General features: G+C 39.0%; 2 protein-coding genes across 4 annotated transcripts in view; one reads left to right on the forward strand and one right to left on the reverse strand.

Annotated features, from left to right (window-relative positions):
- PRELID3A (PRELI domain containing 3A) overlaps positions 1–617 on the reverse strand; it is a 12,668-nt gene extending 12,051 nt beyond the window's left edge. Inside the window, exon 1 of one of the 2 annotated variants that reach the window (XM_030446093.1) lies at positions 81–617. In XM_030446093.1, coding sequence (XP_030301953.1) covers positions 81–112 — 32 coding nt within the window. In that variant the 5' untranslated portion in view covers positions 113–617. The remainder of the gene's footprint in view (positions 1–80) is intronic. The other variant, XM_030446094.1, reaches the window with a different exon arrangement.
- AFG3L2 (AFG3 like matrix AAA peptidase subunit 2) lies at positions 564–26,250 on the forward strand. Of its 2 annotated transcripts, none has more exons than XM_030446090.1 (17): positions 564–778; positions 5,560–5,659; positions 6,133–6,201; positions 7,094–7,209; positions 8,116–8,268; positions 10,270–10,344; positions 11,612–11,736; positions 14,040–14,313; positions 14,754–14,891; positions 18,171–18,324; positions 18,910–19,017; positions 19,168–19,293; positions 20,344–20,454; positions 21,101–21,216; positions 22,067–22,267; positions 23,928–24,122; positions 25,240–26,250. In XM_030446090.1, the coding sequence occupies exons 1-17, from the start codon at positions 656–658 to the stop codon at positions 25,480–25,482; spliced, it is 2,427 nt and encodes an 808-aa protein (XP_030301950.1). In that variant the 5' UTR covers positions 564–655; the 3' UTR covers positions 25,483–26,250. The 2 variants fall into 2 exon arrangements, with proteins under 2 accessions (XP_030301950.1, XP_030301951.1); XM_030446091.1 differs by having other exon boundaries at positions 614–778; positions 11,615–11,736.
- Positions 26,251–26,624: the final 374 nt, after the last annotated feature.

Here is a 26,624-nt window from a genome sequence, read left to right on the forward strand (position 1 = left end):
GGGGGGTGGCGGCGGTGGTGGTTGTGTGGGAAGGTGTGTGAAGTTGGCCGCCCCTCAGCCCTCCCCACCCGGACCCTCACCCGAATACGTGCTCCGAGCTCCAGATCTTCATGGTCGCCCTCGGTCTCTCCTCAGGTCCGGCGGAGGGGAGAAGGAAGGCGGGAAGGAGAGGGGGAGGCAGCAGCCCGAAGCCGCCCGGCGAGCGCCAGCAAAGAGCGGGGGGAAGGAAGGGAGAGAAGGGAGGGAGAGGGGTGGGGGGGGCGGAGCGCCGCGTGCCGGCACCGGGGGGACCCCGCCCGCCGCTGCGTCACGCGCCTCCGTCATCGGGCCGTCATCCGTCCCCCCGATACACGTAATGATGACGCCAAACGCCTTAATGCCCCCAAGGGCACCGCGCCGTGTTACAGGGCACAGCTCCGTGCAGAAATGCGTTGTGTGGGGGGAGAAAAAAATAAAAGAAAGGGAGGAGAGAGGTTTCCCTCCGGAGGGGACGGTGGCCCCGGGAGGGGGCGGGGCTCCGAGGGGTCCTTCCGACGTAACGGAAATGCTGTCGGCAGCGCGATGAGGTCAGACGTCTCAGGCAGGGGCGGGGCGACGCGACGGTGGCCGCGGCGCGGGTCGGCGGAGACGGTGGAGCGAGGTGGAGGCGTAGGCCATGGCGCACCGTTACCTGCTGCTGGCACAGGGGAGCTGTCGGCGCCGGGGGCTTCCCGGGGCCCTGCTGCAGCAGCTGCTTTTCGGGAGGGGCCTACTGGGAGCCAGGCCCTGCTTGTTGCAGGTGAGGGGCAGGGCACAGGCCCAGCCGGCTGCTCCGTCGCTCCTGGGCCTTAAGGACGGGGGAAGGGGGGAGCGCGGTTGTCATGGTGACAGGCGGGCCGGCCCGACCCACTGCTGCCCGGAATTTCTGGGCGGAGGAGTGCACCCCGCTGCCAGGGCCGAGGGCTCCCCGCGGCCTTCCCCGGCTCGTCTTCATCGCTGTCGGCGGAGGCGGCCCGCTGGTTGCTCCGTCTGCCCTTCCGGGAGGTGAAGGCCCCTGGATGGGCTTTGAGTGCGGTGTTTTCCGGCTGGGAAGCGGCTGCTAGGCTTCTTGCGGGGAGGGAGGAGCCGCGGGTGCTGCGGGTTGGTTCGGCTGCGGGTTGGTTCGGCTGCGGGAGCGGCCGGGGGGAGAGTCTCTGTCGGAGATGGGTGAGGCAGCACCTGAGTGAGAGCTGCTGCTGGTGAGGGTGAGGCCAGGCACCCAGCGGATTTGCGAGTGGTGTCTCACACCTAGAGCAGACTCGCGCCTTTGCTCTTTCAGGGGGATGGTTCGCGGTGGGTGGTTTTGTGGCTGGGTGCACGCAGCCTCCGAGTTGTGGGCTGAGGGATCAGTGTGGGGGTTTGGGTTGTCAGTCAGGGTAAGGGTGACGCTCTGAAAAGCAGGAGGCTTGTGGTCGGTTGTTTGCACTCTGGGATTGCACGGGGCAGTGGTGGGATGGATTTAACACTCTAGTTCTCTAATATTAACACTCTAATACTAAATGGCAAATAGTGATAGCTCAGCGTTCGTTCTTATCAAAATGGTTTAGACTGTCACTTGTTACGTGCATTAACCTTGCTGCCAACCCTACTATAGTGGAAGAATGAGAGGCCTATGCTGGTGCTTGAGAAAAGGGACGTGCTGAATCCCTGCATCTTTCAGGGGTGTCTTGAGCAGGTTGATTCTTTTTTCTGTAGCGCATAGCAGAGAACCACAGCACCTTTGAAGGTATGAAGGTTCTCACTAGGGTAGTAATAATCGTGAGATGAATATGCTTAAGGACGTTAGTAACTTAGTCTTTCATAAGAAAATGTTCTCTTTTCTTATGCTGAATTTGTATTTTTGTTTGTTCAGAGCTGAACATCATTGCAACAATAAAACACTGTCAACAGAACTGCTAATCTCTCAGGAAGCCAATTCTCTTTTCTGTCAATAAAATTTAATGAGTTCTGACTTGGAGTGGAACATAGGAACTGTGGAAGGGAACCTAGCACAGATGGGTTCATCCTAGCATGTGTATGTGTGTTCAGGTAGCAAAACAAAGACCTTTGTTTTCATAAAGGCCTTTTTAAAATTTATTTTTATTAAAAAAAAAAAAAGGAGTAACTTGCATTAAAATATATTTCTTTACCAGCTTTCTGTACCTATCCCCCAGCATACTTTTTTATAGTGTTTCGCCAACTGTTAAATAATTAAGGCTTTTGGCTTAATTTTATTTTGCTGGATTTGTAATTTATATGTACAGTACAAACTTGGAACTTTCTAGAATTAACAGATTCTTGGTGTTTTGCTTACGTAGTTAAGCAAATGGATGTTCTGTTCTTGCTTTGTGTAGCCTTGTTTTTCTAAAATTAATCATGGTAACAAAGTTTTTGTGAAGTCAGTAGTTCTGCTTATTTAAAATTGCCTATTTTAATTAATTTTGGAATCATGGGGAGGGCATTTCTTTGGTGGTACAGAGCTTGGGTTTGTTATACTTTCAACGAGTAACATTTTCTGGGTTATTTTAATTGTAAATGGACCTTTGCATACTTTACTTATCTCAGCATTTCATACAATTTTCACAGTTGGAAGAGACCTCTAAGGGACCTTTAAGATCATCAAGTTCCAACCTCCCTGCCATTGGGTGACCTCCCACTAGATCTGGTTGCTCAGAGCTCTGTCCAGCCTGGCCTTAAAAAAATTACAAGGATGGGACTTCCACCATCTCTCTGAGCAATCTATTCCAATGTCTCACCACCCTTATGGTGAAGAACTTCTAACATCTAACTTAAGTCTACCCTCCTCTAGTCTGAATCCATTCACTCTAGTCCTGTCACTACCTGACATCCTAAAAAGTCCCTCATGAGCTTTCTTGTAGGCCCCTTCAGATACTGGAAGGCTACAATAAGGTCTCCTCAGAGCCTTCTCCAGACTGAATAACCCCAACTCTCAGTCTGTCTTCATAGGAGAGGTGCTCCAGCCCTCTGACCATCCTCATGGCCCTTCTCTGGACATGCTCCAGCACATCCATGTCCCTCCTGTAACAGAGGCTCCAGACCTGGATGCAGTACTCCAGGTAGGGTCTCATGAGAGCAGAGCAGAGGGGGAGAATCACTTCCCTTGACCTGCTAGCCACGCTTCTCTTGATGCAGCCAAGGATACAGTTAGCTTTCTGGGCTGCAAGTGTACACTGATGGCTCATGTTGAACTTACTTTTTTTTTTTTTAAACCATGACTTTTTAGGTGTCACAGGGTTTGGCTGAAGAGAACAGGTGATTTGGGGGGTTTTTTGGTTTGGTGGTTTGTTTTTTGGTTTTTTTTGCTTTATATGCTGTCACAGATCTTTTATCTCTTGCTGAGGGAAGCTGACCAGAGTTTCCTGATAGAGAGCCTAGAGCAGCATGCAGTCAAAAATGCGCTTTGCTTCCTTTCCCTCTTCTTGGGCAGTGGGTGTGCTAGGGTTGCTGAGGTGTTCCCATTGCCAGCCAGCCCAGGGGCAGGTCTTGTGTCAGAATCAATATGACCAGTTTTCATGCTGATAATTTACACAGGCAAACCCAACAAACCTAAGCAGTTGTTACCAGCATAGTGTAGTTCTAACAAACTTTGCAGTTGTGGAATGCTTTGGTTTAAGGGCACATACACACACACACAGCTTAATTAAACTGTAACTTCTGTAATAAACGCATGCTGGTCTACCTTAGCCAGGCTATTTGATTTCACATACTAAAACTTTTCCTTTAAATGTGACCAGTTGCTTTATTTTAGTTGCACTAAAGACTTCTGAGAATTCCCATCTCTTTACAAATAAAAAGTAACCTAAGATTGTGGAATAAATAACTCCCACATTTTTTGGTGTTGTAGGAGACCAGTGACATAGAAAATAAACCAGTTATTACTGGACATGTCTGTGAGTTTAGGAGCTGTTGCAACAATCACTGCCTGTTTGTATTTGAACTACAGATGAGTTGGTCAGTGGCAAGTTCTTTCCTGCTCCTTCAGCAATGTAGTTGCAATTGCTCATGTTGGAGGTCAGAGTGTATTGGACCTAGTAGCTGTTCTCTAGATAAAGTGCTCTCCAGACTATTGGCACTGCACATTCTTATCTTGATCAGTAAAATATCCTCTTGGATTTTCATTACCAGATTTTGCAGCAAAGACATGAGGTGGCACAAAACAGTAATGGAGCAGCCTTAGAATTGTTAGCTCAGTGTACTGGCAATGCAAGCAGTAAGAACGTTTTGGTATTCCTCTTGGTTCCAGCAGGTGGAACTAGCTGGCTGATTCAAATCAGGCTAATGTATTTCATCAGTTAATACGGAGTGGAGGGGGAAGCTCCCAGACAGGAAGCTGTAGGAGTTAGAATTCAGCTAATGATGTGTCAGCATTCCTAGGTCGTTTTACCATGTAATCTGGTATCCTTCAAGTTTGTTTAATGTGCAAAAACAGGTTTTGCCTGCGACCATTGTAACTTCACTGTTACAAAATTACTGTGGAGATACTAATGAGATTTCCTTCACACCTGTAGTCCTAGAGGTGTTACTCCTAGATGGATGTTTGCGGTTGCATTGATACCTTGAATCTGTTACTTTTTTGGCATTGTTTACTATGTATCTGGCTTTTAAGGTAAATAGCTTCTAATCAAAGAAGGGCTGATAGAGACCTCAGCACCTCTATCTTCATTCTAAGGAATGAAAATAGTCAGCATTTGGAGAAATCTTGATTTGATTTTTTTTTTTTTTTCTTAGGAGGGGGTAAGTTTGGATTTTATCTAAAATGTATCCTCCTTTAAGAAAGGGTTTGATTTCTCCATAATAGAGTTGCAGCTTATTCTGATTTAAGCATTCAGTTACAATACCAAAAGTTTTCATAAGAATTAGTAATTTAAAATATTTATATTTCTTTCATTACATTTAGGCTGCAAATAACAATAAATAATTAATCTGAAAATAAGGAGTGATAGTCTTGCATTTGTTGTATTTTTATAAGTGGATCATCACCTACATCAGTGTTTAGGTTTGCTTTTAGAAGTGGCCTTTCTTCTCTGTAGGTTTGTTAACGGGTTGTCTGCCATATCCCTTTCTTTTGGATTCAAGCAGATCTTTCATATTCAAAAGTTACAGGTTCTTGATTATTTTGAAAAAATTGCAGTTCTTAATCAAAGTGTAATTAAGCACTGTGTGGAACATGCATATCCAATCATAGTTGGTGTTGCACTGAAGTGTCATTAAGGTGGTATAAATAAAGTATTTCTTATAGGATCAGTGCATAGGTATTACATAGCTTGTAGTGTTTCTGTTTGATTTTTTTCTTTTAGTAAAGAATGGTGTATTTGTATGCATGAACTGTATGCTTCTGACAAATAGAACAGAAGTTTCCATGCTGTAGAAATGACCCATTTAGTTGACGCTTTCTATTGTTGTCTTATGCTCTTGATCACAGCAATTATTATGAACTCTGTTGTAAAATAATCAATTACTTATTGTAGTTCATACTACTGGAGAGCTTGAACATCTTTGTGGCACCTTCCTGTTGCTTCACATTTTTTTTTCATCTTCCAGATCCATGAAAAAGTTACTACTGGAGTTACTACTGACCGAAGTACTGTCTTGGCAAGTGTAATTGCTGCTTGCAGAAGGTTTTTTTCTCAGCCTCCCAAAGGTGATTATGACTTCGATCGGTGAAGTGAAGCAAACTACATTCTTTTCTGAGAACTACACTTGTGTGCCATGTACTGGCTGTGAGGAAGGAAGTTCTTTTATTAACTAGACATTAATCTTGTGATGGAACATTGACTTATGGGATTTTTAGGAGTTATTGAAGAATGACTGTGGTTTGCTAACTTCATGCTATGCAGTTTAATTTTCTGTTGAACTAAGCTTGTTTATCTCTGGTTTAAAGGGTAGTTTTATTTCAGGTTATTAAATACATTTGGTATTTTCCTGTCAACAGTAGCTTATATGTAGGAACCTGGTAGAGCCCTTCAGCAAAATTACAAGAATAAAAACATGTTTGCAGTCTATATATTGCTAGCTTTTATGCTGTTTTATACGTTCAGCTCGTCACTACTGAAGTGTAATAACAATTGTAAATTGAAAAAAACAATTATGAGCTCTTTAACTCTTTCTTCACAGGATTTGAAAAATATTTTCCCAATGGGAAGAAAGCTAATGGAACTAAAGGTACAGCTGGAGAAACAAAAGGTAGAAAAAGATTATTGTGTTTGATTGTTTTTTGTGGAATATGTATTCAATATATTAGATTTTAGCATAAAACTGTGTGTTTAGGGGTTTTGTTTATTTTTCAGGGAAGATGTTTCTGTACTGGATTAGTTTAAAAGTGCGAATTGATACATTTTTATTAAATGCAATTTTGCTTTCTGATCATGTGTATCTTCTGGGATAACATTATTTTTCTCTTATGCTTCTGTTGGAATGCTGTCCTTAATTACTTGTTTTACTGCCTCCAATTAGTTTACATAGTAAAGCATTCAGAGTTGTCAGTGTGTATAGTTCTCAGCTTTTCCTGGAGCAAGCTGAAGTACCCACTTAGCTGTATGAAATCAGAACTGTCATTTTGGGTGAGGGTCCAGAACCAGCTCTTTATCCAGGACCAGCGATGTAGCCTGCTGCTTTAAAAAGGAGTTTAGTAGTGGCAATGCTAGAAGGAGTCCTATCCTTAAAAGGAGGGAATCTGGAAATTGTTAATAACAGCCACTCTGTTTTATTTGGGTATCTATATATTCCAAGGTGGAGGAGAGGCAGCCACCCAGTGAGTCTCTTACGGAAGCAATAATAGGAGCAGCTTTCCTTCCCCTAGACTAGTGTCCTGCCTAGATGCTCCAACTACCAAGCTATTGAAGGAGCCCTCTTTTCTGGTCCTGGCTGTATGACATAGATGTGTTCCTACCAGTTAATGTACTACATGATCATTTTTTTAATGGAAAATAAAGTTTCTCGTATCCTCTGATTATTATAGCATTATGAGCTATTTAATTTTTTGGAGCAACCCTTAAATATTAAAACTATTAAAAACTAGTGTGATATTGGCATATGATGTAAAGGTGTTTGGTTTTTTATGTTTCATTTTTGATAGAAGCAAAGCAAGCTAGTGCCCGGCAGCCTACTGGGACAAGCAGTGGAGGAGGTAGCAGTGGTGGAAAAAAAGGTGGCAAGAAAGAAGATACCAACTGGTGGACCAGATTACAGAAGGTCTTGACTTTAAAATGCCTTTCTTTATAGTACTAATTGTCTTGTCCCCATGAAATAACCTTGAGTGGTTTTTCTTTTTAGAAAAGAAAATATTCTGAATGCCTAAATCCTCTTTAAGCCTCCTGTGCCGAGTATTTCATAGTAACTGGCTCTATGTGGCTCCCCATTCAGTGCTTTTCATAAATAAGTTGTGTATATCCCTTCAGAGGCATCTAACTCTGGTTCAGGAAAATTAATGGAGTTTTAAGATACATGAGTATGGTTGCTAGTAATGAGTTTTATTACAGTGGAGCCAGGCCTTTAAAGGCTCTGTATTTTGTTTCAGAATGTCAGTTTGTAAAATGTGCTGGCCACACGGTGCTAGTTAAAAGTAGTTTACTTATGTCATTCTGTCCTTAATGGAACATCTATGTAAGTTTCTTTTTGGAATTTATACTTACTTTCATCAGCTGTTGTACAAAGATAATAGCATCTGGTAGTACAAGAGCTTAAAGAATATTTTTCTGATTTTACTTAGCAGGCATAATTTTTTTCCTTGTTCCTGGGTTTTTCAGGTTAGTTTTTTTCCTTTATTAATGTAATCCTGAAAGGCAGGGAAAACTGGTGTAGAATGGCAAAAAAAGGCCATTGTAACAGATGGCAAAAGTTGGGGATTTTTAGTATGATAAAAGCAGTTCTTAGAGCAAAACATAGTTCAGTTACTTTTTGTAAAACTCTTAAGGTGTCTTATTAGTGTAATTCTTCAGTTTTATCTAAAGTTACTGAAGCATGTTCATACAACAAAATACAGCTTTGTTTGACATTCTCTGTTGTAACCTTAAGGGCTGGGAGTGGAAGCCAGAAATGTCTGTTACATTCTTATCATATTTCAGATTCTAAATGCCTGTTTTTTCTCCTGTTTCCCAGGGTGACATTCCATGGGATGTCAGGGAATTTCGAATGTACGTAGTGGGAAGTTCTTTTTTCTGGACAATGGTTGTATATTACTTCTTCTTCAGGGTACCTGGGAGAGAAATCACCTGGAAAGACTTTGTCAATAACTACCTTTCTAAAGGAGTGGTGAGTAGTGAGAGGAACCAAAATGGAAAATCAGTGTGATGAAGATGCTTATTTCTGCCTCCCTGCTCATGCTTATTTATCTGTGGAGTGAGAACTGGCTCGAGAGTAACTTTTGAGGGAGAAGGGGATGTGCTTTTATATCAATAAGTTCCCTGATCTAATGTTCTGGATGGCTGTCTGAAGATTTGTGTCAGCTCAAGAGAGAAGAGGGAATGAGCAGCTCAGGACAGAGCTTTTTTGTTGGACAGCTTGTGTTGATGCTAGTTTGAAAGCACAGTTTAACCCACAGTCTCTCAGCATATGGTGTCATAGTACAGGTAAGGCAATGTCATGGCTTAAGCAGACAAGCAAGCTCCCTCAGAAGAAAGTTAGTCCTAACCTTAAACAGCTCCCACCCCTCTCAAAAAAAAAAGTGTCCTGCTTGTTTCCTGCCTTGATTCTGAGGGGATTCTGAGGAACAGCAGTGCAATCAGAAGGTTGGGGTAGGGAATTGAAGAATCTCTTCTAAGGACAGTAAATTGGCATAACTCTGTCATAAAACAGCCTCCTGTGTTTGTTTTCTTCTCTTACTTGTTCTTTTCTTACTGGAAGCTACTGCTGGAGCACTTAATTTTATCACTGGTGTCCTGTCTCTCTAGAACTTTGCAGCTTTCTACATTTGGAGTAGTAGGTTGGTGACGCCTTCAAGTTCAGGAGACTGAGTGTCTTACACAGGACTTTTCCACTTCAGGAGCCACTAGTTCTTGGCTCTGTTACCTCCCTGTTTGTAGCCTCACCTGCAGGTCAGAAAAACACTGGCTTGCTTGCTCCTTTAGGTTTCAGGCCTGGGATTTTGTGTTGACCGCATGCTTCCTACTCCTCTGTTACCTTGGTAAACTGCTAAGCAGATTGTTCACTACCTTTCTTTGTATAACTGATCTACACAAAGCCACTCTATATGCTTTCCCCCTTCTGTCAAGACTACATCTTGGAATTCTGTTCTTAATTAACAATAATGTGCATCTTGTGGGGAAAAAACAAAACAAAACAACAAACCTCAGTGATCATATTTTGTGAAGCAGTAAAACACTAGCTCTGTAAAAAGATTAGTTTAGCTGTTAGAGTGAACGAAGCCTTAACTGTTGTTGCAGAGAAGCATTATGAAAGTGGGTTGTTTGCACAAAACCAAATCTCCTGGGCCTTTGTAAGGTGTAGTCTGGTTATTCAGGTAATTATGCCAGAAATGGCCACGTGTAGTGAGTTCAGGAAAACCCTTCTGGTCTGCATACAGTTTGGGCCAAACTTGAAGAACTGTTGCTATTTTTAAATTCTCTTAAGATGTTGAAGCAGGTTATTTTATGGAAAGAGGAATAAAAGTTGGAAGACACTTTGACCCTGTCAAACTCAAGAAACAAATCATTTGAGAATTCTATCAAAAAAAGTGCTTAATAAGAGTTATCTGTGAACCTGCAGCTCAATTACTGATTTTAGTTTATATGATTTCTGTAACCTCAGCTAAATTACTCTTTATCTAATTGTGATTATCCTGTTTAATGCAGTAGCACAGAGCCCTTTATGTTAGAAAAAATAATTGTGAGAGTGAAGTCAAGTTTTTCCTCATTCTGCTCCGTTTGTTTTGTTTTGGAAGGTGCTGCAAGAATTTGGAGACTTGTGGTCTGCTGCTGCTTTTGGTGTCTGAACATTGAAATAGTTCCATGTTGTTCAACTATTTCACTGTATCTAATTTCAGCTGAGGTGTGCATTGGGCTAAGAGGTTGTTCTTCCAGTATAGATTTTAATGTGCCAATATTCCTTGCTTATTGATTACAGATGTGATTCCTCGTGCCATTCCTAATGGCAAGCTATAGATTATGGAACCATCCTGATCTAAAACACGAGTTGTATTCTCCTAACTGGAAAAAAGAACAGGTTCATATTTGCTCCATGTAGCTGTTAGCTGTGATGGAAGTGCAGTGATCATATTCTCCAACACATAACATGCTTTGTCCTTTCCTCCTACAGGTGGACAGACTTGAAGTGGTGAACAAGCGCTTTGTTAGAGTGATCTTTGTTCCAGGAAAGTCACCTCATGAATGGGTAAATGCATTTAATACATATACATGAGACATTAGAAACAGTAAAGAAATCTTTACCTAAAAAGTTACATGTGGAAAACTTGGTCTGGAGCATTAATAAACTCTTAATCATGCATTAAACAGGCTTGTTTTCTGCCTGACTGTCACATTATCCTGCCTTGTGTGTTTTTCACTTTACTGTACCAATTGTTTTGCCACAGATAACTTAAAACTATGGCAAGTAATTGCTTTCTAGCTCTGTGCTCTTAATACAAATACATAAACAGGAAGAGTGAGAAAGTGCTGAAGATGCTGCATTTTTAACAGAAATTTTTTATCTGCTCAAGAAAATCCCAGACTTCACTGTACATTTGGATCTTTTCTGTTTCAAAGTGGTTTTAGATAGCTATTTGAAAAACAGATAGAAATGTTTATCTGTGTCTCCGTTTGATACTGTAGTCTTTACAACTAAGCTGAGAGCTCTCATTCTTGAGAGAAGTACTTATTTTAGGGAGTTCCTTTTCTGGTATCTCACTGAGGAACAGATTCATGCAGCTGAAAGTTCTCTGATCAGTAATAGTGTCTGAGACCTAGTAAAAATTTAATTAAAAAAAATCTATACAATGGGGATAATTTAGAAGAAGCACAGAGAAGCCATGTGACTCAGGTGGTGGAGGTTTGTTTTTTTTTAACAGACTTTGTGAAACAAGGTCTGCAAGTCACATAAAGTGAAATCTGCAGAAATTACTTAATCAGTGGTGTCAGGGTGACTTATTTATACACCTACTCTTTAGCCTACATGCCAGCAGTGTCCTTAATTTCTCAATCAGTTAGGACTATGCTCTTTCTGATTAGGGAAGTAAAGGCAAGTTAGGCAGGTCATGGTGCAAAATGGGAGATTTTCTTGAGTTTTTCTTGAAAAACTGAATCTCAGCACTGAAAGTAATGTCTGGGTTTTTTTTTCTCTGATGTATTATGACAGTCTATGCAGTCTTTTGTGAAGACAGCTAACTTTAAAGCTAATATGGACTAAAAAGGTAGAGAATTGCCTTTCTAAGAAAGGTTGACACCTTCAGGTGAAACATTTAAGTGTCATGGCTGTTGTGTTTGCTGGTTAGTGCTCTATTATTCTCACTGTATTTTATCTTGGTTACATGCTTTACAAGGCAATTTAAACTGGGTCCAGATCTGTTCTGAGAATTGCTTGTGTATGTGTTAGAATAAGTTGGCTTGTAATCAAGCTAAAGTAAGATAGGGCACTTTGTGGTGATCTCTGCTTTTTTTTATAGCAGTACGTCTGGTTTAATATTGGTAGTGTCGACACTTTTGAACGGAATCTTGAAACTGTGCAGCAAGATCTAGGAATAGAAGTGGAAAACAGATTGCCTGTAGTCTACTCAACAGAGAGTGATGGGTAAGAAGTTGCTTTAAATAGTCTCTTTTGATTAAAAAAAAAATGGGTTTGTTGACAGTAGAAAGGTAGCTTTGTAAGACATACACCTAATGTTCCACTAGGTGACAGTGTTGCCATAGTAAGACATCTTGGGTTTGCTTTTGAATGTCAGCTGTAAGAGGAGCTGTTCGGTACTTTGTCTATGTAGAAATCCATATCCTCTTACCCTACATATAGCTGCTTATTACATAAATGTTTCTGTTTACAATTAGTCCTTTCTTCCTTTAAGCGCTTCTCCAAATATCATCCTGTGTCATCCAGGCACAGCTGTAGAGCTCCATAGGTGGTAGGTTTTTGAATGGAAAAAATATAGCATAGAACTACAGAATATTGGCTGAGATATAACAGGTGCCATTTTCTGGCCTCAAATGTATCAGGACTCAAATTCTGTGGCCTTGCAAAAAAGTCAAGAAATTGAAGATGAAGTAAATCAGATTATTCTGCCTGTTAGCAGGAGCTGGAAGGTGCACCATACTTTTAATCTCTAAATTGGTTAAGAAAAATAGTACTATGATGAATTTATGGTATTACTACTTTCCCAGTAGAGGATTATGGCTCCAATACTAGATTTGTAGTTTATTAGTCTTGTGTAGCTGAGTTCTATTGACCTGGACCTTAGAAGAGACTAGAAGTGCTTCTCTGATGTGGGTTTGTGAATGGTGTAGAAGGTGGATGTAATCTTGCATCCCAGGAGCTGATTTCTTTTTGATCCAAGGCAGCAGTCTGAAAATGGCTCCTACTGGTGTCTGTGAAATATATTTTGTACCATCAGGATATTCAACTTTGAGTGTTGTAACTCGTATCACTAATGATAAAGGCTCACTTGCTGCCTCTTATGTTTTCATTCTGTAGTGTTTGATTTGGTTTTTGCTGATGAAGGGGAAAGATTGGTTTATTTCTGCAGTGTTCTTTACTAAGCTACTGCCCATTTGTCTTGGTAGCAACAGGGAAAATGGTAGCCTTAACTCTGGACCATTCTGTGATTTCAAATAGAGATTTTCTGTTCCCTGTTCTTGTATAAACTCTCATTTTCCTTTTTCTGTCTAATGGGGCATACTCTTAAGACCATTCCATAAATAAAGCAGTTGATCCCTTGTTTAAACAAATCTGGAAAAAAAATGAGCATCTGGGGCAATGCTGTGCTTGTGCAAAGAGACTGGATGTCATCCTGTCTTCTTACAAGAGACTGGGAAAAGTTCCCATGTCATCTGCAGCCTCACACGAATCTCTTGCTTCCTAATCCCCTCTTTCTGACCACAGTCTCTCTGACCCTTTTCTTCCTCAGTGTCTGCCCTTCATCAAATACATTGCCTGCAACTTGCTCTGCTCCAGAAGTCCCACAGGAAGCAGGAGAGAGCAGCAGTTGTATGATCAGAATGCTGTTCCCTTCCAGATCAAAAATCTGCTGAATACCACAGGATAGGGAAAAATCCTTTTCATCCCAGGAATGCAGACTATCAGTAAAGCCTGGAAGTCCTGTGCTCAGTTATGATAGTGCTTCTTTCCAGCAGTTTGGTTTTGCTGAGTGTAGATGGAACCTCTTGTAAGCTGTTCTTTGAAGGTCTTACCAAAAAAAAAATAAATCTGTGCAGTGCTGAAATACTATGAGATTGAGGACTGTCAGGATTTCTGGCTTGTACAAAGCTGGGCTAGAAAGCTGGAGGACAGACAGTGAAGGATAATGGGCAGTAAGTAATAAAACCCCAACAAAACAGAAGCCCAACACATACGCAAAAAAACCCCCTTAGCTTTAGGGAAGGGTAATAGAGGCATTGAAAGAAGAAGAAGAAAATGCAGAAATTGATAAATACTTACAGGAATAGCAAGTTTGTGTTTTAGAGATAAGTTTCTGCTGGAAGATGTAGCATATGCTGATTATGTGCTACCTAATACAACTTACTCTGAGAGCATAACCATTTGTTTACTAGTCCAGTGAATTTACCTTTGAAGGGCACAAAAAATGAGTTCTCTTTATTAGGTAATGTAGTTTTCCTCTGTAAAACTCAGTGTTGCTTGATGATGTGCTTAGTTTGAATACAAAACAAAAATCAAGACTTTTTTTGGTAATTTTTATTTTTGTTATTTCCAAGTGTGAACAACCTGCAAAAATCTTTAGAGTATTAGTATACAATAGAGTATTAGTCCTGAATTTGTTTGCTTTTGATGGAACCAATATTTCGTACATGTTATATGCAATAATGGATTTCTGTAATACATGTGTTTTTCTCATTTTTTGTGGTTTTTGTTTGTTTTTTTCTCCACAGATCATTTCTCCTGAGTTTGCTCCCTACAATCTTGATCATTGGTTCCTTGCTGTACACATTAAGAAGAGGTCCTGCAGGCTTAGGTCGAGCAGGGCGTGGAATGGGTGGGCTTTTCAGTGTGGGTGAAACCACGGCCAAAGTCCTTAAGGATGAAATAGATGTTAAATTCAAAGATGTAGCTGGCTGTGAGGAGGCCAAATTGGAGATTATGGAGTTTGTGAACTTTCTGAAAAATCCCAAACAATATGAGGATCTGGGAGCAAAAATTCCAAAGGTAAGGGAATGAGGGCTTAGCAGATGAAGACTTTATTCGTTTAGTAGTTCTTATAATTCTAAATTGTATTAGGAATATTTACATATGCACCACTTTTCAGCTTCTTTATTCTAACAGTGAGAAATAAAAACAGCCATTAAGTGCCAACAGTATAACTGAGGTGCTGTCAGAAATGGTACACAGCATTCTTGTATATAACCTTAACAGAACTGCCTTTGTGGGAGCCCACCTAAATCTAAGACAGCATGGCAGTGTAAGTTTTTTTCTCCTTTTGCTGGTTTAAATGGGAGATTAATCTTCACTTTGTTTCCTTGCATGATACTGACTGTGGTGGAAGAAGAGCCAGTGGACTCAGTCTTTTAACATGTAGCTCTTTTAAGATATTTCACAGTCTTACATTCTGTTTTCCTAATGAGGAAAATATACCTGTTCTCTTGCAGGGGGCAATTCTTACAGGTCCTCCAGGTACTGGGAAAACACTTTTAGCTAAAGCTACAGCTGGAGAAGCTAATGTACCATTTATCACAGTCAACGGCTCAGAGTTCTTAGAGATGTTTGTTGGTGTGGGTCCAGCTCGGGTAAGTCTTTGGCCTTGCTCCTTTATTGTAGTATTGGTTGCTGAAAGGATGTTATCAAGTTTGGGAAGCAAACAATTTCATTATACCTAAAAGCTTTCATTTATGGAGATTACAGACAAGTGATGCCAGATGATTGTCTAAACACAAGAATCATAGATGTACCGTTCATAAAAGGAACTAATGTAGTTCAGTATCTGGCTGCAGGCCTTTGGGACCTTAAGGATTTACCTCTAGGCAGGAACTAAAGAAAACAAACCAGAACTTTCCAAGCTCTGTTTTGAAGTAAATTTACTAGCTGGGTCAGAAATACAAAGTTCCTTTGACTACTGCTATGGCAATGTCTCCTGCTCTAAATTGTTCCTTTATCTTTGAAGAACTTTGTTCTCTTCGTAGTGTCATGCTCTTAGATATAAATAAGTATCTGGGACACATAAATGAGCTTCTGGTTGAAATAGGAGTCTGAGGGTCATGTAATTAGTGATTGATTTCTGGAGAGCAGGTGATTTAGTTGATTATTAAACATTTTTTAATGCTCTTTTGCCTCTTTTCTCTCTTAATGTGCTCTAATGAGTTAATTTAAACTCAGTTCCAGTACATCTGATTAACACTTTTTTTTCTGGTATTATTACAAATACATTTCAAACATTCAGTTTTAAATCTATCTTCTCCTGTCTAGGCAGGAAGGACACTTGAATCTGCTGAAAAATATTCTATTAAAAATTACTGATAATAATTTACAAATGGGACAGGTAACATGGGAAAATAAGATTCCTCTTAATGTCCAAAATTACACTTCATTTCCAGCAGCTCGTATCTTCACCAAATTACAACCATCTTGTCTTAAGCCTTAAAAAGTATACTTCCTCTGTTGGAAAACTTAGGATTTGTTTGCCACAGTTTATGCAATCAGACTTAAGGAAGCATGCCATGGTTTTTACTCATGTTTAAAACTATTTCTGCTAGCAAAAATGGGAATGCTTTGGGGTCTTGATTTGAAGCTGAAATTTGACAGGGAATGGTTTTTACCAGATATACACAAAATTTCCTATTCTATGGAAATTCACACACACTAAATTTTACTAAGTTCTTTAAAGCCCTGAAAAGCTGCAGTTTTCTTGTGTGTTAGAGGTTAACAGAGAAACTTTCCAAGATTTGGTCCTTAGTCAGAGCTTTGTGTGCATATGCCTCTTGCTAGCTTAGGTTTCTTTTGATGGAATTCTTGCAGTAATGTGAGTCAAAAAAGATGAGTGAAGCCAGGTAATTTGGGGCCTTCTGAAAAAAGGCAAGAGGGCACATGTGGGAAGATGCAGAGTTTGAACAGAGAGTAACAGGAGCTGTTCAGAAAGTTCAATGCTGAAACAAGTTGGGAGTGGAGGCTTCAACCAGGATGCAGAGAGAGCCTGGAAATGTATAAGGGAATTGGCAAAAGGAGCTGCTATGGAGGGGAAAGGGTGTAGACAGAAAGTGGAGAAATAGGTGCAGAAACAGTTAACAGGGTAAAAAACATGGATGTTGACTGAAAAAGTTTGAAAGCCAGAGAGCGTATGGATAGTGAATGATGTATGATGGGTGAGTGGGACTTGAAAAGGGGAGCATGCAGTGTAGAAGGGACTTCCCTGAGAAACAGTAAGGAAAGGAACAGATTCCTGTCCTCTGGGAAAGTGTTAGGTATCCTGAAATAATAATAGCACTCAGAAACCACATTGTAATTATCTGTCAGCACTTACCTGAAGAGCTCCAAAGCAAACTGACTTAACCTTTCCCTACTGGTCTGTGGAGATGATTATCAGCTTTTACTGCAGAGTGAAATCTGTTGACACAGCAGTTGCTGTTTTGGCTATGAATCCAGGTTTCAACACAGTCTGTAACTTCTGATGCCTGTAGAAAATGAGTTTTAGCTTCATTTCCCATGAATTCAGTAAGACAGTTGCTACTGATGCTTAAATTGATTATTTGTAAATTAGGCTATGTTTGAATTAAAACTTACACAGATTTGGTTCCTTTGATTTGGTGTGGTTTGTTTGGGATTTTTTCAGTGTACGTGCATTATCTTTTTTGTTTGTTTTGTGTTTGGGTTTTTTTTGTTCCATTATTTCAGGAAAATAGTTGTGTATTTCTGGATCTCTGTGTCTTTTCAACCAAAAGATAGTTCACTTTGAACTGTCGCTTTTTCCTTGTTTATCACATTCTTTCATGCTTTGGTCCTTCATTGTAATTTTTTTTTATTTCTGTTTACAAATCAGAGTGACTTTCTGCAATGAAGCATGTGGTCAAAATTCCCATCTCTGTACATCTCCTGTATGTTGTTCTTGGACAAGTCTTCTCTAATTGTATCTCTAAAGTACAAAAGTAATAAAGCTCTGAGATGCATTTAATTCCCACTTAAGGTTAAAATTCTTTCCCAAGTCTTCATTTCCTGTTTGGTCCACTTTCATTCCTCAGTTCTAAGTCTGTTAACTGGCTGGACTGGTTTTAATGAGGTCCTTCAGATATATTTACAATTAGAGTAACATTGTAATATTGTACCTTAAAGGCAGTCACATCTTCGAGTGACTAGTACAGCAGAATTTGATAGGGAGTATCTTATTTGAAAAGTCAAAAAAAAGTTTTCCGGTGTTTGCTTAGCCATTAATCCAGACTTCAAGTAATTAATTTAGCTTACAAATAAATATCTGGAGGTGAATTCAGTTCTTCAGCCAGAAGAAACAAGATGGCGAAGAGTCAATATTTATAACAGCATATTGTTAGAGTGCCATGGTGAGCACTTGTAAGTAAGCCTTAAGTTCACTGTAGGAGCTACATCACACTGCTCTAACTGCAGAAAAATTTAAAAGATTTTATTTCCTTGGTACACATACCACTACTATGTGGTAGCACGCCTGTTTGTACACCAGATCTGCTGGTAATACTGTGCATTAAAGAAGAGATTAAATCTTCCTTTAAATCTCTTAAGTTTGGGTGCCTTTAGAGCTGAACTTGAAGATTTAGTTTTCAGTTATTCAGGAAAAGTTGTTATTTCTTAAGATTTTAAAATTGTTTCTTGGTTTTTATTTATGAATTGAGCAGGGCTTTATCAGCCAGTGTGTCTCCACATCAGGGATACTTGCTGGGGAGCAGCTACAGTGTAACTCACCATTATCTTGAGAACTGCCTGGAGGCTTTGCAGCTCTTAACAAACATACTCAATTGTAGTATTGAGGTTATCTTTACTGCCTACCCCCTCCCCCTGTTCTGAACAATTACAAACCAACCTGCCGCATTCTCTGTTTTTCTGTTAAGGTTAGAGACTTATTTGCTCTTGCCCGTAAAAATGCCCCGTGCATTCTCTTCATTGATGAAATCGATGCCGTGGGAAGGAAGAGAGGAAGGGGCAACTTTGGAGGACAAAGTGAACAAGAGAACACACTCAATCAACTTCTAGTAGAAATGGATGGTAGGTATTTAACATCTAATGTTACATTATAACAACAAGGAAAAGGGAGAGAACCAATATGATTGTTCAAACCTATTAATCGAGATTTGGATTCTACCTTAAATATAGATTTTATATATTATACATTTCTTGCTTCCTAAAATGAAGATTAGTGGTCCATTTTGCTGCTGCCTGATGTTTTGCTAAACCTTGTTCAGACAAAAGAACCATAGTTTTCCATCTGGTAGCTCTTTGTCAGTGTTGAATTAGCCCAAACGAAAATCCTTTGCATGAGAGCAGTAAGTTTGTTAAAAAAGTACAGATAGCTGTGCTGTTTCTGCAATTTCCCAAGCAGTTAATCTATTATTGCATTTTGAAGATAAAGCAGGATTTAATATTGTACTTTACAAAGCAGAGCCCAAGGCTATTTTTTTGCTTGTTATGAAAAGCTGGACAGTGCTCTAAGAAATGGAAGTATTTTTAGCTTTAAGATAGTTTGTTTAAATTATTGGTTCTTACATGACACTGTAAAATGGACAGTCTTTTTATTTTTTTCATAGAAATTTTATTTACACCAATTTTCTCTTTATTACATTTCTTCAACAGGATTTAATACAACTACAAATGTAGTAATTTTGGCAGGTACTAACAGGCCAGATATTTTAGATCCTGCTCTAATGAGACCAGGACGCTTTGACAGGCAGATATACATTGGTAAGTTTTATATGCATCATTGTATACTTCCTCATTTGTAGAATACCCCTGAAATCACTGTACCTATTTACATATGGAACTTGTACACACTCAATAAGAAAATGCTATATGATATATTTGAAAAGTTAAAACCATTCTTTCATCTTAAAGGACCCCCAGATATAAAAGGAAGAGCATCTATTTTCAAAGTTCACCTTAGACCTCTGAAATTAGACGCAGTCTTAAACAAAGACAACCTAGCAAGAAAACTGGCATCACTAACACCTGGATTTTCTGGTAAGTGACTCCTAATGCCACCGTTCTTCTCCATTTACTGTGTAAGCTGTAGATATTTAATTTCCCACTACTTCTGATTTTCTTGCATCTGATCTTCTGGATGATGGTCTATTTTATTTTATTTATTGGTAGAACATGAAACTCTCCTGCCCTATTTGAGAAAGCAGAAGATTTTCTGAGGGTCTTAAGTTTTGTCTGCCTCGGTCAAGGTGATGGACCAAATAGCAGTTCTGTCTTGAGGAGGAGCAATCCAGAGATTTCTGGTTGCTGACACTCATCTGTATTCTTTCTTTTAATATGCTTGCTGGATTCTTTAAATGCTATGAGAGAAGGCCTGGGTTTTGTGGAATTTGCATATTCTGTAGGGTCTGTAGGGGGATTTCTCTTTCTGGATGTAGAAACTTCTCTCTGGAAGACCTTGTTTTGAGTAAGAGATGAATTTGAGAACTTCCATTACTGGCTGGCAATTTATTCCATTTAAAATTGGTTTTGTCTGGTAGTTGAATTCTTCACTGTTACCGTGGTCTAAGTAAAACTGTCTTTCTGAGGTCTGATCATTTCTGGCAACTACATTGATGATGTTTAAACTAAGTTATTTCAATAGTGTTACAGCAAATAATTTTAACAAGAGATTGATGGCTTGCAACCAAGTAACATAAAATGATATCTTCTAGAGATACATCAAGGTCTGAGCTATACTGGATCTCTGTTGAAAGTTTATTCTGCTAAATACATACTAACTTAAGTCTGTTGCACACAGAACACTTTCAGAAGGTAGGATGTATTAAACAAGTACTTCACTTGTAATAAGCTCTGTTTGGTAGCTGTCTGCCTAAGAGAAAAATCCTAAAGCCTATAACCGTAATACTTATATTTAAATATCTCTCAAAAATTACATGATATGTAATGAATTATTTCAGAGGGCATTACCTTAATTTTCAAGCTCTAGGAGAGTTTATATAAACTAATTCTAGGTAAGGTTACCTTTATGATAGCCTGAGTTAAAATTGTTGAAAAATTACCAGTAATTCATGTGATCTCTGCTTTTAGGTGCTGATATTGCTAATGTTTGTAATGAAGCTGCTTTGATCGCTGCAAGGCATCTCTCAGATACTATTAACCAAAAGCATTTTGAGCAAGCAATTGAAAGAGTTATTGGAGGTAGGTGTATCACATTTTTTTCCTCAAGAATTGTAATATTATAAAGGGGAAAATATTGTAAAAATTGTAAAGGGAACTTCCTTTTATTTTTATTATGTGTGTGTGTGTGTGTGTGTGTGTGTGTGTGTGTGTGTGTGTATAAAACCATGCTTTGTATATTTCTCCTGCTCTTCAAGGTTGTTGGTGTTTGTTATTTTTTCCTCAACTAAATACACCTGACATTTAGAAAAGAAGTTCCTGTCTCTGTTGCTGACTTCTGTAATGGAGAAAGGGGTACAAAGCACTAAATTATTTTCTTCAAAATAGCAAAATAAATAGCTCTTTGGATTTAGCAGTGCTTTTAGCAGCTGTCACATGAAATATTCTAGAAAACTTTTGTTTTTTAAAGTGCAAATATTTTATTTAAATGTTTTAAAATAAATATTTTTAAGAACTTATAATTTAAAACTAGAAAATCTAATCAAGGACAAGGTTACAATGAAACCTGGAAGACACAGATTTCTAAAACTTGCAAGATTGGGGTTTTTTTCAACTTTTTCAACAGTTTGGAAAGCAATACTTAGATGCCATATATACATCTTCCTAAATGAGGTGAGAGATTTCAGTGAAGAAAGGTGTGTCTGAAACTGAAATTTATTTTGTAAAGGTTTGGAAAAGAAAACCCAAGTACTGCAGCCAGAGGAGAAAAAGACTGTAGCATATCATGAAGCAGGGCATGCAGTCGCAGGATGGTTTTTGGAACATGCTGACCCACTCTTAAAGGTAAAGGAAGTTACTTTGAACTAGTCATTTAACAAGAGCATGAACAGCATCTCTTTATTTTCTTTTCTTCCCTTATGTTGAGAGGGTATTAAATTATATAGTATTTCAAAAGCTAGTTTGAAGTGTGGAAATTTTAGAGTACTTTTTGGTTCACTTCTTGTTGCTTTCTATACTGTTTTCTGACTTACCTGTTACAGGGTTTGTAGTATAAATATCCTTGGAAAGTGGAAGGGATGTCATCTTTCCGTGAGTCTGTGTGCCTTGATTGTTGCTTTTTCTCCAAGGGTAATTATTATCTAGAGGCTGATTTTATTTTTAATTTGCCTTTTGGATGCACAGCTTGACAGCCTGAAGATAAAGGAAAAAGTACTCCCAAACTTGCTTCAACACTCATAGTTTTGCTTGGTTATATTCTTAATCTCGTTGTGACTTCCATCTTGTACCATTTAGTTGTGGAAGGGAGGGCACTAGTAAAGATGGAAACTCCTCTGACTATTCAGAATACTTGAGATGGAGAAATGCTTTATCTGTTGTAGGATACTTAAAGCCCAATACATCACTCTTGAATGTGAGTTTTCATTAAAAGATTTTTAAAATATCACACAGTCTTTTGAAAAGAGATGACAGTGGTCTTACCTCTCTTTTCCAAATAGTAGTTGTTATCCAAGTTTTATAGCTAACCTGGGCTTTTAAGGATATTGAGGGCAAAACTGCAAGTGGAACTAATGCCTGAATTTAACTTCATGGGTGAGTATGGTGTAGGTGGCAGTATTAAAAATTAAGTCAAACAAGAGAGTGCTTTGTTTTTTTTAAGACCATTTATTTCTAGCTTTGTTATTTTTGATTGTAGGTATCTATTATCCCACGTGGTAAAGGACTGGGTTATGCTCAGTATTTACCCAAAGAACAGTATCTTTATACCAAAGAGCAGCTACTTGACAGAATGTGCATGACCCTGGGAGGACGTGTATCTGAGCAAATCTTCTTTGGAAGAATTACAACTGGTGCCCAAGATGACTTGAAGAAGGTGACCCAGAGTGCATATGCTCAGGTCTGTGCTCAGTGAGACTTGTGGGGTTTTTTTCTTACAGTTTTACTTATCTACTACCCAACACAGTAGTATTTTGAAATTTTGCAATTTAATCAGGCATGTCCCTCAAAAGCCTAGTTTCAAGTTATATACTATGAATAAACATTATGCTGTTGCTATATAGAGATGCTGATGACTCAAGTATTTCAGTGTAGCCTTGCAACAGGGGTCCATGCATTGGGCTGTGGTTACTATCCTGCATCTGCCCACAGGAACACATGTGCTGCAGCTGGATTCAAATACATGTGGAAAGTTTATGCTTTTAAAATGGAATTTAGTGCACAGTTGATCATCTGATCCTATTTTACAGTTGCCTACTTTGAAGGCACAGTTTGGTTTCATATGAATAATAAATTCAAAAAACATTTAAAAACTACTTCCTGTCAATTAATGCTGCTGAAATGAAGACTTCAGTTTGTGTTTATCTTATTAACTAACATAGATGAGTAATTTAAAATCTTATCAATGTAATGACTCACCTGAATGTAGCTCTTGTGCTACACGTGGCTGCATTGTGCAGTGTTCCGTTTCCTGTGTCAACACAAAAGATGTCATTTTGTAAGACACTCACAATGTGAGCAAGAGAGATGTTTTAGAGTACAGTTTTCTTCTTCTGCACAACACTTACCCCCAAACAACACCTACTTCCTGGTCTTCGCTGTGTTCATGTAGCTCCAGTTCTGAAAGTAAATGTGTAATGAAATCCTAATGTTAATTTTGTGGGATCTTAGTCACTCTTGTTCAATTTTAAATTAAAAAAAAATTAAGTATAGACTTGTTCACATAAGCCAGACATGTTGGCTCCAGAGAGAACTGATGGAGGCTTAAATAACTCTTGTTGAGTATTGAACTCTTCTTAAAGCCACAGGTTAAGATGCTTGGTTCTAATGCTGAGATCTCTTTGAGTACTGAATATTCTTTGTCATACTTACACTGATCTTGCAAGACCAAGCAGAGAAGTGCTTCTTTAGTAACCATGAAATTGATAATAGCCAGGGAGTGGATACATTAATAGCAGTTTGAACTTATTTCTGCCTCTATAGGAGTGAAATGCAACTTAAAACATCTGTATTTGGCAACCAGAGAAGCCAATATTCACTAAGGAGTTAAGCAAGATGAAAATAATTTTCACCTTTGTAGGGGAGTCCTGAGATTACTTCTGCTTGTGATAGGACAAAATCCCCAAAACCCTTTACTTTAATGCTTCAGTTAACTTACCTGTTTGGGTGAGTGAAATATGCTAGACTTCAGAAGCTCTTTGAATTGCCAAAACACTTATTTCTGGCAAAGAGTTTTACTGCTTAGTGAAGGCTGAAGTGTTTTCCAGTACTATCTAGTGTTTGTACAGCAAAGCATCATGTACATCATGAGTAACTACCTTTAATTGGTGGTCCTATTTTATCATTAAAAAGAAATAAGTGAAAGTCAACTAAGGTACTTCAGCTTAGATAGACCTGAGTTTTCAGGGGAGGGTCGTTTTAGAGGAAAGAATTGGATCATAGTAAAATTACTTCCTCTTTTCAGTTTTATTTTACCATATTTTGTATCAACACATCCTAAAATCTTACTCTCTCTCCTTCGTTTGATTTTTGTTTCATTTTTTTTTTCCTTTTTTCTTCAGATTGTTCAGTTTGGGATGAATGAAAAAGTGGGGCAGATTTCCTTCGATCTTCCTCGTCAAGGAGACATGGTATTAGAGAAACCTTACAGTGAGGCAACTGCCAGGTTGATAGATGAAGAAGTACGGTCACTAATTAACATTGCTTATGACAGGACATTAAGTCTTCTGACTGAGAAGAAAGCAGAAGTTGAGAAGGTGAGAATTGCAGTATTTTTATTCATGAAGTTCCAGTGGGTAAGCCAGAATCTGAACTGAACGAGTTGAAAGCAATAATTGTATATGAGGCAGTTTGCTCAAAAACTATTCAGTGTAATCTTGAGGGTGTGTCACAAGACTTAAGTAATTAGAAATCTCCTTTTGTGTTGGAAAACCTCTGAGGTGCTCATGAATGTGGTTTAACATCCCTCCCCCTCATATGATCAATATTCATGTGGAAATTTGGAGGGAAGGGTCGGTCTACTAAAGTAGGCTTTAGTAGACATGTTAGACAAGTATAAAACTTAAAAAACACAGACACAAGATACTAGGATTCCAATTCATTAGGCTAAAAGAAGTTCTCTAAGCAGGGAAGTACATATAACTTGCCTTCTTTGAATTCCTTTTGAACTTTAAATGATAAGAATCTTTATACCATCTTCCTTTCCTGCCCCTGGCTGCTTATGATCTGCCTCACTGCAGTTGAAATTACTCTTGTGAATATTCTTTTCCTCCACACCAGAAAGCCTGATAAAGCAAAAGGATGATTTTCCAGGCACCTGATAGGCTTACTGACAAGAAGTTTGTAGGGATTCAGTAAATGGTGGTGTAGTATAGGTCACCATGGCAAGAAAAGGTCACTGAATATGGTTTGTGTTGGAACAGTGTGCTTATTGACCCAAGAAGGTTACAGACTGCACTGGTACAGTATTGTACACAGTGGGGTTTTATGGTGCTCTTTAGATTGTAGCATAACAGCAGCACTATTGAACCATCTGGTTTGACAGGAAAGGAATGCTTGTTCTCATCTGCAGCTTAATGTCTTGCATCAGGAGCCTTTAGGCAGCAGCCAAAGCCTTGCTGTTCTGAAGCAATAAATAATGGCTACAGTGGCCCAGAGGGGGGCTCTTTGCCAAACCTTAAAAATAGGATTTTAAAAAGTTGTATTTTTGCTCCGTAAATGCTCACAGGGGAGAAAAAACATGTGTTGAGTGATCTCTGAGCGACCTGGGGTTTTTTTCTGTCAAAATCAATCAATGTTTAATTTGATCCCAGACTGCCTTGGAGAGCCAACTTGGGTATTTTATGTGTTAGACATAACTTCCTGCTCTTCCAGGTTGCCCTACGACTGCTGGAGAAGGAAGTGCTTGATAAAAGTGATATGCTAGACTTGCTTGGCCCAAGACCATTTGCAGAAAAGTCTACTTACGAAGAATTTGTTGAAGGTACAGGAAGTTTGGATGAGGATACTTCACTACCAGAAGGCCTTAAAGACTGGAACAAAGAGCGTGAAAAAGAGAAAGAGGAGACAAGAGATGAAGAGGTTGCTAGGCAGATCAAAGGAGGGATGCCATTTTAACTGTGACGTGTGTGGTGGTGATGACTTGCACTCTGGAAGAGATACAAACTCACCTAGTTTGTACTTCAAAACAAAAAGAAAAATATTTATTCAACCAAGCTGTATTAGGGGATGGGTGGAAGAGTGATCTCTTGCTATGAGATAAGGATATTCTGCTCCTGATTTACATATGCGATATCATCAGTTCACTGGTAAAAGATGATCATCTTTCATTTGTCAACTGAAGAAACATACATTGGATTTGAGCTGCAGTGGAATGCCAGAACCGAGCTTCTCCAACTTTGAAATCATTCAGGTTCATGGACAAACTTTGTGGCACTGGTCTTTTTTTTTTTTTTTTTAATATATGTAAATTTAGAGTAAATTAAAGGTTTTGATTATTCATCCAAAGTACACCTGTATGTGACCTCTTTCCAAAAAATAATCGTACAAAATGTTTTGTTGAATGCTTAGTTAAAACTCTGATCTTACAAAGTACTAGCTTTGCGAAGCTATCAGCTCTTTCAACTGACCCTTTCCCCCTCCACCTTTCATTCTGATTTTAAAAAGAATTTGTTTACAGAGAACTGCCATATAAGCGGACTGTGAAACTGGACACCCACTTAAATATCTTAAAATATACTTATGGCTCAGTGTCTTTATGTTTGAAACTCAGTTTGGCTCCTGCAGCTTTGTTAGTTTTTTACAGAGTTCTGTAAGATATTGAACATATGAATGTGTTGTGTAAATACAGTTTGAGTCAATAAAATCAGTACTTTTCTGAAGAAACCTTGTCCTTTTTTTTTTTATTATTTTTTTCTGGTTTCTTGGTATAAATTCAGAGCAGTACAAAACTTCATCTTAAGAGTAAGATCTTGTTAAATTAGGGTAGCAAAGCTGTGCTCACAAATACCAAAACCAGCAGTCAAATCCAAAGGTGCTAAATAGGTGTCAGTTTCATATTGGTTTTCTTAACCTGAAGCTTTTTTTTTCCCTTCTGCTTAGCTGAATGCAGTTGTCTTAGTACAGTCATCTGCTTCTGGTTGTCTGCTGCATGCTAAGGATTTATTAGCTGAAGGATTTAAAAATTAACTGCTGGTCTCACTTGCAGAAGAAGAGAGGGAAGCATGGTTGAAGGTGTGGGGTGGTGGTTAAGGGTGGAA

The sequence above is a fragment of the Calypte anna genome, chromosome 2 (assembly GCF_003957555.1).
Source record: "Calypte anna isolate BGI_N300 chromosome 2, bCalAnn1_v1.p, whole genome shotgun sequence".
Lineage (NCBI taxonomy): Eukaryota > Metazoa > Chordata > Aves > Apodiformes > Trochilidae > Calypte > Calypte anna.

Excerpts from the sequence above, each read along its gene's own strand:
- AFG3L2 (XM_030446090.1), top strand. The coding sequence starts at position 656 with ATGGCGCACCGTTACCTGCTGCTGGCACAGGGGAGCTGTCGGCGCCGG. Across the intron at positions 5,660-6,132 it reads TTTTTCTCAGCCTCCCAAAG|GATTTGAAAAATATTTTCCC; the intron begins GTGATTATGACT and ends CTTTCTTCACAG. Across the intron at positions 24,123-25,239 it reads AGAAAGCAGAAGTTGAGAAG|GTTGCCCTACGACTGCTGGA; the intron begins GTGAGAATTGCA and ends CTGCTCTTCCAG.